This window comes from Amblyraja radiata, chromosome 29, assembly GCF_010909765.2.
Source record: "Amblyraja radiata isolate CabotCenter1 chromosome 29, sAmbRad1.1.pri, whole genome shotgun sequence".
In the NCBI taxonomy this organism is placed as follows: Eukaryota; Metazoa; Chordata; class Chondrichthyes; order Rajiformes; family Rajidae; genus Amblyraja; species Amblyraja radiata.
In genome coordinates, this window is record NC_045984.1 from 2,711,107 (window position 1) to 2,723,246 (window position 12,140).

General features: G+C 44.1%; 1 protein-coding gene across 3 annotated transcripts in view; it reads right to left on the bottom strand.

The window, feature by feature from the left end:
- The window catches only part of LOC116989250 (endochitinase 2-like), a 141,540-nt gene that overhangs the window by 98,302 nt on the left and 31,098 nt on the right, over positions 1 to 12,140 (bottom strand). For 2 of the 3 annotated variants that reach the window (XM_033046444.1, XM_033046442.1), the window contains 2 exons: positions 7,963 to 8,058; positions 1,639 to 1,734 (listed from right to left, as the gene is read on the bottom strand). In XM_033046444.1, the coding sequence (XP_032902335.1) occupies positions 1,639 to 1,734; positions 7,963 to 8,058 (192 nt within the window). The remainder of the gene's footprint in view (positions 1 to 1,638; positions 1,735 to 7,962; positions 8,059 to 12,140) is intronic. The other variant, XM_033046443.1, reaches the window with a different exon arrangement.

The following is a 12,140-nucleotide window of genomic DNA, read 5'->3' on the forward strand; positions in this document are numbered from 1 at the left end:
CTAACCCCATTCTCCTGCCTTCTCCCCATAACCTCTGACACCCGTACTAATCAAGAATCTAACCTATCTCTGCCTTAAAAATATGAACTGACAGCCTCCACAGCCTCCTGTGGCTAAGAATTCCACAGATTCACCACACTTTAAATAAAGACATTTTCCTCACCTCCTTGCTAAAAGAAAGTCCTTTAATTCTGAGGCTACAAACTCTAGTTCAAGACTCTCCCACTAATGGAAATATCCTCTCCACATCCACTCTAACCAAGCCTTTCACTATTTGGTACATTTTAATGAGGTCTTCCCTCATTCTTCTATACTCCAGCGAGTACAGAGCCTTCAAATGCTCATCATATGTTGACCCACACATTTTTGGGATCATTCTTGTAAACCTCCTCTGGACCCTCTCCAGAACCAGCACATTGCTTGCGTTTACTTTCTTTACAACCGACACAGAGAGACAGAGATACAGATGGAGATAATGAGATAGAGATGTGTAGGAAGGAATTGCAGATGCTGGTTTACATCGACGATACACACACAATGCTGGAGTAAAGTGCGACAGACAGCATCTCTGGATGGAAGGAATAGGTGACGTTTCAGGTCGAGATTCTTCTTAAGAATGAGAGTCAGGGGAGAGGGAAACGAGAGATATGGAAGGGTAAGGTGTGAAAATGAGAGAGGAAAGGGGACTGAGATCAAGGAAAATCAAGGAGGCATTAGAGAGAGAGGCATTAGAGAGAGGGAGAGGCATTAGAGAGAGAGAGAGGCATTAGAGTGAGAGGCATTAGAGAGAGAGAGAGGGCATTAGAGAGAGGGCATTAGAGAGAGAGAGAGGGCATAGAGGGAGAGGATCCTTCCGTAACCTTATTTTTAGCTCTACCCATAATGCTTCAGTGGACATCCGCTCCAGTCTGAATTCTCTCAGTACTATCGTGACATTCTCTCTGATCAGCAACGCATCTCCTCCACCTCTGTTACTCCCCCATCCCCCACTGTATCTCGTCTGAAACATCAAAACCCAGGCGTGTTGAGCTGCCAGTTGCGTCCCTCTCACAACCAAGTTTCCGTAATGGCCACAACATCATAATTCCCAGCACTGATCCAGGCTCTAGGTTCATCAGCTTTACCACAATACTCTTGCATTGAAGTAAACACTTCATCCCTTCATTATCTCCATATACAAGAACCCCTCCCTGTCTGTCCTTCCTTTGAGATCTACTTGTTACAACCTCCACTTTCTCATCAGCCTCCCATTTGCTGACTTGCTGCTCTGGTTCCCACCCCCCTGCCATTCTCCTTTAAACACTTCCGAGTAGCACTCGCAAAACTCCCTGCACGGATCTTGGTGCCTGTCCAATTGATGCCCCTCCTGTTACTCTGCCCTGGTCTGATCCAGTGAAACCCACGGCTGCTCCTAACCACATCATCATCCTTCTCAGAAGCCTCCAACACACCCCACCAACCACTTAAAACTCCTTTGACATCAAACTCCACGTGGTTCCCTGAACCAACATCAATCCCAGGAGGATTGTTGTCCACTGCAGAACAAACTACTGTCCTCTACAAAAACAGATTGCAAAGTTAATGAGGGCAAGCGATAACATGGGAAAGAGACTGAATGACCTTCATGGGGCTTGGTACCTGAGGGCGTGTCTCCCGCTGGAACAGAAGACGGTTCCTGGGTGGATTCTCCAGTCAGTGATCCTTCACCCTGTTCCCTTGTGGACGTCTGGAGATCTGGAATAAAGGAACAGAGACACGGGAATGTGGCAACACCACGACAGGTCATCAGACTGGGAGAAGAGTTTGGGAATCGGAGGACTGGCTCTGTGGAGAGAGATTCATCATCCAGTCCCCCTTCACCCACTCTCCTTCCGAAACGTCTGTCACTCCACGTGACTCCCTTCAGTCTGGGTCTGGGTGAATTCCAGGGACTGACTCTGGAGAGCAGCGCTCTCTTCCATGATCCAGGAAACGAGCTGGGCCTGGTGCTTCAGTGGAAGAGCATTTCCGGAGCAGTGATCACAACTCTATCAGTTTTAAGATCATTATGAATAAGGATGAGTCTGGACCTTGGGAGATTAAATTGGGGCAAGGCAGATCACAGCATTAGTAGACAGGGGCAAGGGAGAGTAAATTGGAAGCAGTTGTTATTGGGCAGGTCCACATCTGACAGATGAGTGTTGTTATAGGGCAGCTGATCAGAGTTCAGGATCACCATGTTCCAGCAAGGAGGAAGGATAAGGATGGCAAGGTAAGGGAACTTTAGATGACCAAAGAGGATGTAAATTTAGTCAAAACAAGAAAGGAATTGTATTCAAGGTTTAGAAAGATGAAACTAGATGGGGCTTTTGAGGAATATAAAGCAAGCAAAAATAACTGAAGCAAGTCATTGAGGACAGTGAGATCAGTGTGGGGAATAGCAATATGGGGAAGTTTGAGATAGGAAGGAAGTGGTGTTGGGGCTGTGATGAGCATTAGGATAAATCCCCAGGGCCTGATGTGATCTATCCCAGATTATTGAGTGAGGCAAGAGAGGAGATTGCAAGAGCCTTGACAAAGATATTTCTATCTTCTCTTTGGGATAGGATTTACCACAGTGACAGGGAATGAAATAATCAGGGACAGTTAGTCTGGCTTTTTCCATGGCTGGTCATGTCTTACAAACCTGACTTGTGTTTTTGAGGAGCTGACAACAGTGATTCATGATGGGTAGGGCAGTGGATGTTGTTTACATGGATTTTGGGAAGACAATTTTGGGATGTCCCCATGGTTCGCTGGTCCAGAAGATTAAGAAGTGTAGGAGCCACAGTGACATGGTCTCCTGGATTCAAAACTGACGTTCAGAGGGTTGTGGTGAAAGGGCTTTATTCTGGCTGAGAGAGAAAGAGAGAAAGTGCTAAAGAGAGAGAGGAGAGGCAGAGAGCGAGGCATGGAGAGAGATAGGGAGCGATATAGAGAGATATAGATATAGCAATATATATATATAGAGAGAGAGAGAGATATATGAAGAGGCAGACAGAGGGACAGAGAGAGAGAGAGAGAGGAAGAGAAAGAGATATAATGTGACGGTGATAATAAGAGACAGACAGAGAGAGGCTGAGATAGAGAGAGGGAGATAGAGAGAGAGAGAGAGAGGGAGATAGAGAGAGAGAGAGAGAGAGAGATGGCTTAGCTGGACATAGATTGCAGCAAATAAAAGAGAAGCCAGAAACTGGTTGGGGTTGTTTCTGCTGCGAAAACTGAAGGCAGAGGGAGAAGAGGAATTGTGATGCAAATAAGAATCTGCTTTTTAAAAGACAAAGGGTTTAACAAATCGCCGGGAAGAAGTAACAGAGTTGCAGTTTCAGTGCTAATTGTGGAGGCAGGACATTAGAGTGAAGCAGGCGTCCAATAGGCTTTGCTGGAGATGGTTTGCAGCAAATAAAAGGGAAGCCACACTAGCGGAGCGGCCTGTTGGGAGCGGCTGTGTTGAGGTGAAGTACATCTTGAGGCTTCGGAGAGAAGGGCTGAGGCGAGAACAGCTCCGTCTCTCTTTCTCTCTGTGACCCTCCCTGCTTCTCCCTCCCTCGCTGACTCACATTGACTATCCCTCTAACTCTCTGCAGCTCTCTCTCTAACTTTCTCCCTCTTTCACTAATGCCCCTCTCTCTGGCTCCCTCTCTATCTTTCAGCATCTCTCTGTCTCTCCCTGTCTCTCTATACCCCTCTCTCTATACCACTTCTGCCTCACCTGCTCTCTCCCAAGCCTCTCTCTCTCTCTCTGACTGAATCTTTTCCCCGCTGTCCCTCTTTCTCTCAGTTTCTGTCTCTTTCTGTCCCTCTCTTTATATCTCTCCCTCTATCTATTTTACTATCTCTATATCGCTCTGTATTTCTCTCCATCTCTTTCTGTCACTCCACTCTCTCTTTCTCCCTCTCTCTCTCTCTCGCTCATTCTGTCTCTGTCACTGTTTTCGTCTCTCACGTAGGTGTAACTGCCTCCAGAAACTGCCTCCAGTGCAGGTAATTCACCCCGTCTCTGATGTGCCGCCGTGTTTGAATGAATGAATGAATGAATGAATGTATGAATGAATGATATCTTTTATTTCGAACGATTTAAAAAAAGAAGAAAATAAAAGATGACAATTATATATATACATACATAAATACATACACACATACATATACATATATACATACATACATATACACATATACACATATACATAACATATATGCACATATATAAATTAAAAAATCAAAAGCCAATTTCAACATAATACACATTAGACTCGTTCGAAAAGGGTTTGTAGCTCATACACCAGGTCGTCCACTTTCACTCTTTGTCTCTGTAACTGACTCTCCCTCTCTGATCCACTGACTTCCTCTCTCTCTCTTTATCTTCCTCTAACACTATATCTCTCCTTTTCCTCTCTCCCTGTTGCTCTCCATCTGTCATTCTCTCTCTCTCTCCTCTCACTGACTGTCTCGCTCTCTATGTCTCTCTCTGTCACTGTGTCTCTCTCACTCTTTTTCTGTTTCTGACAATCTCCTTGTCCCATTCTCTCTGTTCCTCTCTTTGTCTCTTTCTATCTCTCATGAGATCATAATTGATTGGAGCAGAATTAGGCCATACAGCCGAAAAGTACTCCGCCATTCAATCATGGCTGCTCTGTGTCTCCCTCCTAACCCCATTCTCCTGCCTTCTCCCCATAACCTCTGACACCCGTACTAATCAAGAATCTAATCTATCTCTGCCTTAAAAATATCAAATGACGGCCTCCACGGCCGTCTGAAGCTAAGAATTCCACGGATTCACCACTCTTTGATTGAAGAAATTCTTCCTGATCTCCTTGCTATAAGAAAGTCCTTTAATTCTGAGGCTACGGCCTCTAGTTCAAGACTCTCCCACTAATGGAAGCATCCTTTCCACACCCACTCTAACCAGGCCTTTCACTATTCGGTACGTTTCAATGAGGTCCCCCCTCATTCTTCTAAACTCCAGCGAGTACAGGCCCAGTGCCGTTAAATGCTCATCATATGTTAACCCACACATTCCTGGGATCATTCTTGTAAACCTCCTCTGGACCCTCTCCAGAACCAGCACATCCTTTCTCAGATATGGTGTCCAAAAATCCTCTCAATATTCTAAATTCAGCCTGACCAGCGCGTTATAGAATCCCAGCATTACATCCCTGCTTTTATATTCTAGCCCTCTCAAAATAAGTGCTCGCTTGCGTTTACTTTCTTCACCACCGACACAGAGAGACAGAGATACAGATGGAGATAATGAGATAGAGATGTGTAGGAAGGAATTGCAGATGCTGGTTTACACCGAAGATACACACACAATGCTGGAGTAAAGTGCGACAGACAGCATCTCTGGATGGAAGGAATAGGTGACGTTTCAGGTCGAGATTCTTCTTAAGAACGAGACTCAGGGGAGAGGGAAACGAGAGATATGGAAGGGTAAGGTGTGAAAATGAGAGATGAAAGGGGACTGAGATCAAGGAAAATGTAGAATAGATCATTGATATCTTGGGGAAAGGGGTAAATGAGGCATACAAAGTAAAATTTAATCAGGAAAACAGTCAAACTAATCTGGGAACTAGGATTGGGAGGGATGGAGAGAGAGGGAAAGCAAGGGTTGCTTGAAGTTGGAGAAGACAATATTCATCCTGCTGGTTTGTAAGCCGAACAAGCGAAATATGAGGTGCTGTTCTTCCAATTTGCGTTTGGCCTCTGACAGTGGAGGAGGCCCAGGACGGAAAGGTCACTATGGGAATGGTAGGGGGAGTTAAAATGTTTAGTGACCGGGAGATTATGTACTGTAGGTCTAGTCTGGTGGGCATTAGAGAGAGAGTAGCGATGTTACTATTCTCACCTTCAGCGGCGCTGCAGTTCTGCCACTGGCCGTGTGCGCGGCTTTGGCGCCTTTGAGTGGGGGGGGGGGGGGGTGGGATTAAAATGCTGTTCTCTCCTGCCTGTCGGAATCATAATTTCTCAGGCTGCTGCAGAAAAATCGTTCCGACTTCCGTTCTCGGAAGTTAATAAAAAAAATTGCGGGACAATTTAATCCCTGGAGTAAATTAAAAAGGAGACTTCTAACGCTGTGAACACCGACAACGGGACGGATCTCACGTAGGGGACAAAACATAAGGTAAGTTGTGTATTTTACATGTAAACTTGCTTCTTAGAATCAATTTAATCAAAATTTTCATTGGCGAAAATGTGATTTTGGCCCCATAGGAAACCGTAGTGTTTTTCCTGCCGATATGGGGTTCAAATTGACTGCAAATGTAACGTTCTAATCGATCGCGTTTCACAAAAACCCACTCGCAAGATTGTTAAAATGCCCATTAATTTACAGGAATTAAACATTAAATTCCTTCCATTTGGCCTATAAATTCATGACAAAGAGATTTAAAAATCATGTTATATTGAAAATTCTTGTGTGAATGTTATTTTGACACTTAGGCTGTTTAAAAATGTAAACATTTTCTGAAGAAATGGATAGATGTTTAGATCTAGTAATTTAATTTTGTAATTAGCTACAATTAGGTACCTAACTATTATATGTTTTAATTTCAGGTCATCCAAGTATGATTGTTTTATATTTGTTTCAGAATGCTTCAATCTATAATAACTGAACATTTCATTCAGTTCTCTTAATTTTTAAGGAAGTTATGGGCTTTTGACTGTCCTCGATCACAGCTTTTGAGTTAAGTCAATGGAAAAGCAATAGGGAACAAGATGCTAATTTCAGAGTATGAAAATGGCCATAACCTTTTTAATACTGAAGATATGAAAGTGAATTAGGTGTCCAATTAAACTTATTTTTATGCTTTATCTGATGGGATAAATTGCAGACTTGATTTTTTAAATCTCAAAATGTTGTAACATTGCTAGAGAGAGAGGGCGTTAGAGAGAGAGAAGGCGTTAGAGAGAGAGAGAGAGGGCGTTAGAGAGAGAGAGGGTGTTAGAGAGAGAGAGAGGGCGTTAGAGAGAGAGAGAGGGCGTTAGAGAGAGAGAGAGAGGGCGTTAGAGAGAGAGAGAGAGGGCATTAGAGAGAGAGAGAGAGGGCGTTAGAGAGAGAGAGAGAGGGCGTTAGAGAGAGAGAGGGCATTAGAGAGAGAGAGGGCGTTAGAGAGAGAGAGAGGGCGTTAGAGAGAGAGGGCTAGGAGGGAGAGGATCCTTCCGTAATCTTATTTTTTAGCTCAACCCATAATGCCCCAGTGGACATCCGCTCCAGTCTGAATTCTCTCAGTACTGTCGTGACATTCTCTCTGATCAGCAACGCATCTCCTCCACCTCTGTTACTCCCCCATCCTCCACTGTATCTCGTCTGAAACATCAAAACCCAGGCGTGTTGAGCTGCCAGTCCTGTCCCTCTCACAACCAAGTTTCCGTAATGGCCACAACATCATAATTCCCAGCACTGATCCAGGCTCTAGGTTCATCAGCTTTACCACAATACTCTTGCATTGAAGTAAACACTTCATCCCTTCATTATCTCCATATACAAGAACCCCTCCCTGTCTGTCCTTCCTTTGAGATCTACTTGTTACAACCTCCACTTTCTCATCAGCCTCCCATTTGCTGACTTGCTGCTCTGGTTCCCACCCCCCTGCCATTCTCCTTTAAACACTTCCGAGTAGCACTCGCAAAACTCCCTGCACGGATCTTGGTGCCTGTCCAATTGATGCCCCTCCTGTTACTCTGCCCTGGTCTGATCCAGTGAAACCCACGGCCGCTCCTAACCACATCATCATCCTTCTCAGAAGCCTCCAACACACCCCACCAACCACTTAAAACTCCTTTCACATCAAACTCCACGTGGTTCCCTGAACCAACATCAATCCCAGGAGGATTGTTGTCCACTGCAGAACAAACTACTGTCCTCTACAAAAACAGATTGCAAAGTTAATGAGGGCAAGCGATAACATGGGAAAGTGACTGAATGACCTTCATGGGGCTTGGTACCTGAGGCCGTGTCTCCCGCTGGAACAGAAAACGGTTCCTGGGTGGATTCTCCAGTCAGTGATCCTTCACCCTGTTCCCTTGTGGACGTCTGGACATCTGGAATAAAGGAACAGAGACACGGGAATGTGGCAACACCACGACAGGTCCTCAGACTGGGAGAAGAGTTTGGGAATCGGAGGACTGGCTCTGTGGAGAGAGCATCATCATCCAGTCCCCTTTCACCCACTCTCCTTCCGAAACGTCTGTCATTCCACGTGACTCCCTTCAGTCTGGGTCGGGGTGAATTCCAGGGACTGACCCTGGAGAGCAGCACTCTCTTCCATGATCCAGGAAACGAGCTGGGCCTGGTGCTTCAGTGGAAGAGCATTTCCGGAGCAGTGATCACAACTCATCAGTTTTAAGATCATTATGAATAAGGATGAGTCTGGACCTTGGGAGATTAAATTGGGGCAAGGCAGATCACAGCATTAGTAGACAGGGGCAAGGGAGAGTAAATTGGAAGCAGTTGTTATTGGGCAGGTCCACATCTGACAGATGAGTATTGTTATAGGGCAGCTGATCAGAGTTCAGGATCACCATGTTCCAGCAAGGAGGAGGGATAAGGATGGCAAGGTAAGGGAACTTTAGATGATCAAAGAGGATGTAAATTTAGTCAAAACAAGAAAGGAATTGTATTCAAGGTTTAGAAAGATGAAACCAGATGGGGCTTTTGAGGAATATAAAGGAAGCAAAAATAACTGAAGCGAGTCATTGAGGACAGTGAGATCAGTGTGGGGAATAGCAATATGGGGAAGTTTGAGATAGGAAGGAAGTGGTGTTGGGGCTGTGAAGAGCATTAGGATAAATCCCCCGGGCCTGATGTGACAATTTTGGGATGTCCCCATGGTTTTGGTCCAGAAGATTATGAAGTGTAGGGGCCACAGTGACATGGTCACTTGGATTCAAAACTGACAATAGACAATCAAAAGGTGCAGGAGTTGGCCATTCGGCCTTTTGAGCCAGCACAATCATTCAATGTGATCATGGCTGATCATCCACAATCAGTAAGTACCCCGTTCCTGCCTTCACCCCGTATCACCTGACACCGCTACCTTTAAGAACTCTATCTAGCTCTCTCTTGAAAGTATCTAATTCGGTATACTAATTTGTGGTTTTGTGATGTACAGTAGTACATACCGGAAGCGATATCGATGTCATACCCCACAGATGAGTGGGCCACTCACTACAGTGTCCGAAACTCAGACACCGTAAATTTATTTGATATACTTCTTTTTTTTTATCACAATATGTCACATCTATGTGTTTTTTTTTCATGGACAATCGCAGAGGGGAACTACCAAGGAAGTCTATAATATAAATGCCCCCAAAATAACCAGAGTCCTGAGGTATGAATGCACCATAATAAATAAGGTCATCAAAGTAGGTAAAAATGTATGACGACAATCAAAAGAAAATGGGAGGAATCACACTATGTAGTTGGAATATAGGGGTATTAATGAACCTATTAAAAGGGGCAAGATACTAGCTCAGTTGAAATCATACAACACGGACATTTCGTTTCTACAGGAAACGCATGTTAAACATCAAGATCAGACGAGACTGAGGGCGAACTGGATAGGCCAAACATTTCACTCTTCATTCACTTCCAAATCTAGAGGTACTGCAATCATTATTCGTAAAGGAATTCCATTTAAATCAAAGAATACTATTTCAGATAAGGAAGGGAGATACCTTATAGTAGCAGGAGAGATCAATACTACGCCAATTACGCTGGTAAACATATATGCCCCCAATTTTGATAACCCTCAATTTTTTAATAAAATTCTGAATATAATTGCAGAATTTAATTATCAAAATGTTATAATTGGAGGAGACTTTAACTGTGTTTTAGACCCTTATCTAGATAAATCGATGCAAAAACAAAAAGGTAATATGAAATCTAAAACCAGTGAACTCTTACATACATATATGAAACACACAAATATAGTAGATGTGTGGAGGATTGCAAACCCGACGGGAAGGGATTATTCTTTTTATTCAACGGTGCATAAAACATACTCACGGATAGACTATTTTCTTGTGGATACAAAATTAATTCTGCACACTATGAACCCTAAATACCACACTAATGCGATCTCAGACCACTCTCCGTTAACGTTTGTTTTAAAACTAGAAGGAATGTCTATGAATAAATCGTTCTGGAGGTTTAACTCGCAAATTTTAAAAGACCCACAAGGGAGTATATATCTAAAAAAACAGATGGACCTATTTTTTGAGATAAATGATACACCAGATATATCCCCCACGCTATTATGGGAATCCTTCAAAGCATTTATTAGAGGTGTCATTATTTCATTTCAAGCTTATCCCCAGGGCCTGATGTGATCTATCCCAGATTATTGAGTGAGGCAAGAGAGGAGATTGCAAGAGCCTTGACAAAGATATTTCTATCTTCTCTTTGGGATAGGATTTACCACAGTGACAGGGAATGAAATAATCAGGGACAGTTAGTCTGGCTTTTTCCATGGCTGGTCATGTCTTACAAACCTGACTTGTGTTTTTGAGGAGCTGACAACAGTGATTCATGATGGGTAGGGCAGTGGATGTTGTTTACATGGATTTTGGGAAGACAATTTTGGGATGTCCCCATGGTTCGCTGGTCCAGAAGATTAAGAAGTGTAGGGGCCACAGTGACATGGTCTCCTGGATTCAAAACTGACAATAGACAATCAAAAGGTGCAGGTGTTGGCCATTCGGCCCTTCGAGCTAGCACCACCATTCAATGTGATCATGGCTGATCATCCCCAATTGGTAACCCGTTCCTGCCTTCTCCCCATATCCCCTGACTCCGCTATCTTTAAGTGCTCTATCTAGCTCTCTGTTGAAAGTTTCCAGAGAACCGGCCTCCATCACCCTCTGAGGCAGAGAATTCCACAGACTCACAACTCTCTGTGAGATAAAGTGTTTCCTCGTCTCCGTTCTAAATGGCTTACCTCTTATTCTTAAACTGTGGCCCCTGGTTCTGGACTCCCCCAACATCAGGAACATGTTTCCTGCCTCTAGTGTGTCCAAACCCCTAATAATCTTTTATGTTTCAATAAGATGCCCTCTCATCCTTCTAAACTCCAGAGTATACAAGCCCAGCCGCTCCATTCTCTCAACATACGACAGTCCCACCAACCTGGGAATTAACCTTGTAAACCTACACCGCATTCCCTCAATAGCAAGGATGTCCTTCCTCAAATTTGGGGACCAAAATTGCACACAATACTCCAGGTGTGGTCTCACTAGGGCCCACAACTGCAGAACATCCTGTTTTTGCTACCAAAATGGATAACGTCACATTTATCCACATTTAAGTGCATCTGCCATGCATCTGCCCACTCACCCAACCTGTCCAAGTCACCCTGCATTCTCATAGCATCCTCCTCACATTTCACACTCTCATTCGGCCAGCTTTGTGTCATCTGCAAATTTGCTAATGTTACTTTGAATCCCTTCATCTAAATCATTGATGTGTATTGTAAATAGCTGCGGTCCCTGCACCGAGCCTTGCGGTACCCCACTAGTCTCTGCCTGCCATTCTGAAAAGGACCCGTTAATCCCTGCTCTTTGTTTCCTGTCTGCCAAACAATTTTCTATCCATGTCAGCACTCAACCTCCAATACCATGTGCCCGAATTTTGCCCACTAATCTTTTATGCGGGACCTTATCAAAGTTCCTGACAGTCCAGGTACACTACATCCACTGGCTCTCCCTTGTCCATTTTCCTAGTTAAATCTTCAAAAAATTCCAGAAGACTAGTCAAGCATGATTTCCTCTTCGTAAATCCATGCTGACTCGGATAGATCCTGTTACTGCTATCCAAATGTGCTGCTATTTCATCTTTTATAACTGACTCCAGCAACTTCCCCACCACCGATGTAAGGCTAACTGGTCTATAATTCCCTGGTTTCTCTCTCCCGCCTTTCTTAAAAAGTGGGATAACATTAGCTACCCTCCAATCCACAGGAACTGATCCTGAATCTATAGAACATTGGAAAATTATCACCAATGAATCCACGATTTCTCGAGCCACTTCCTTAAGTACCCTGGGATGCAGACCATCAGGCCCAGGGGATTTATCAGCCTTCTGTCCCATCAGTCTACCCAACACCATTTCCTGCCTAATGTGGATT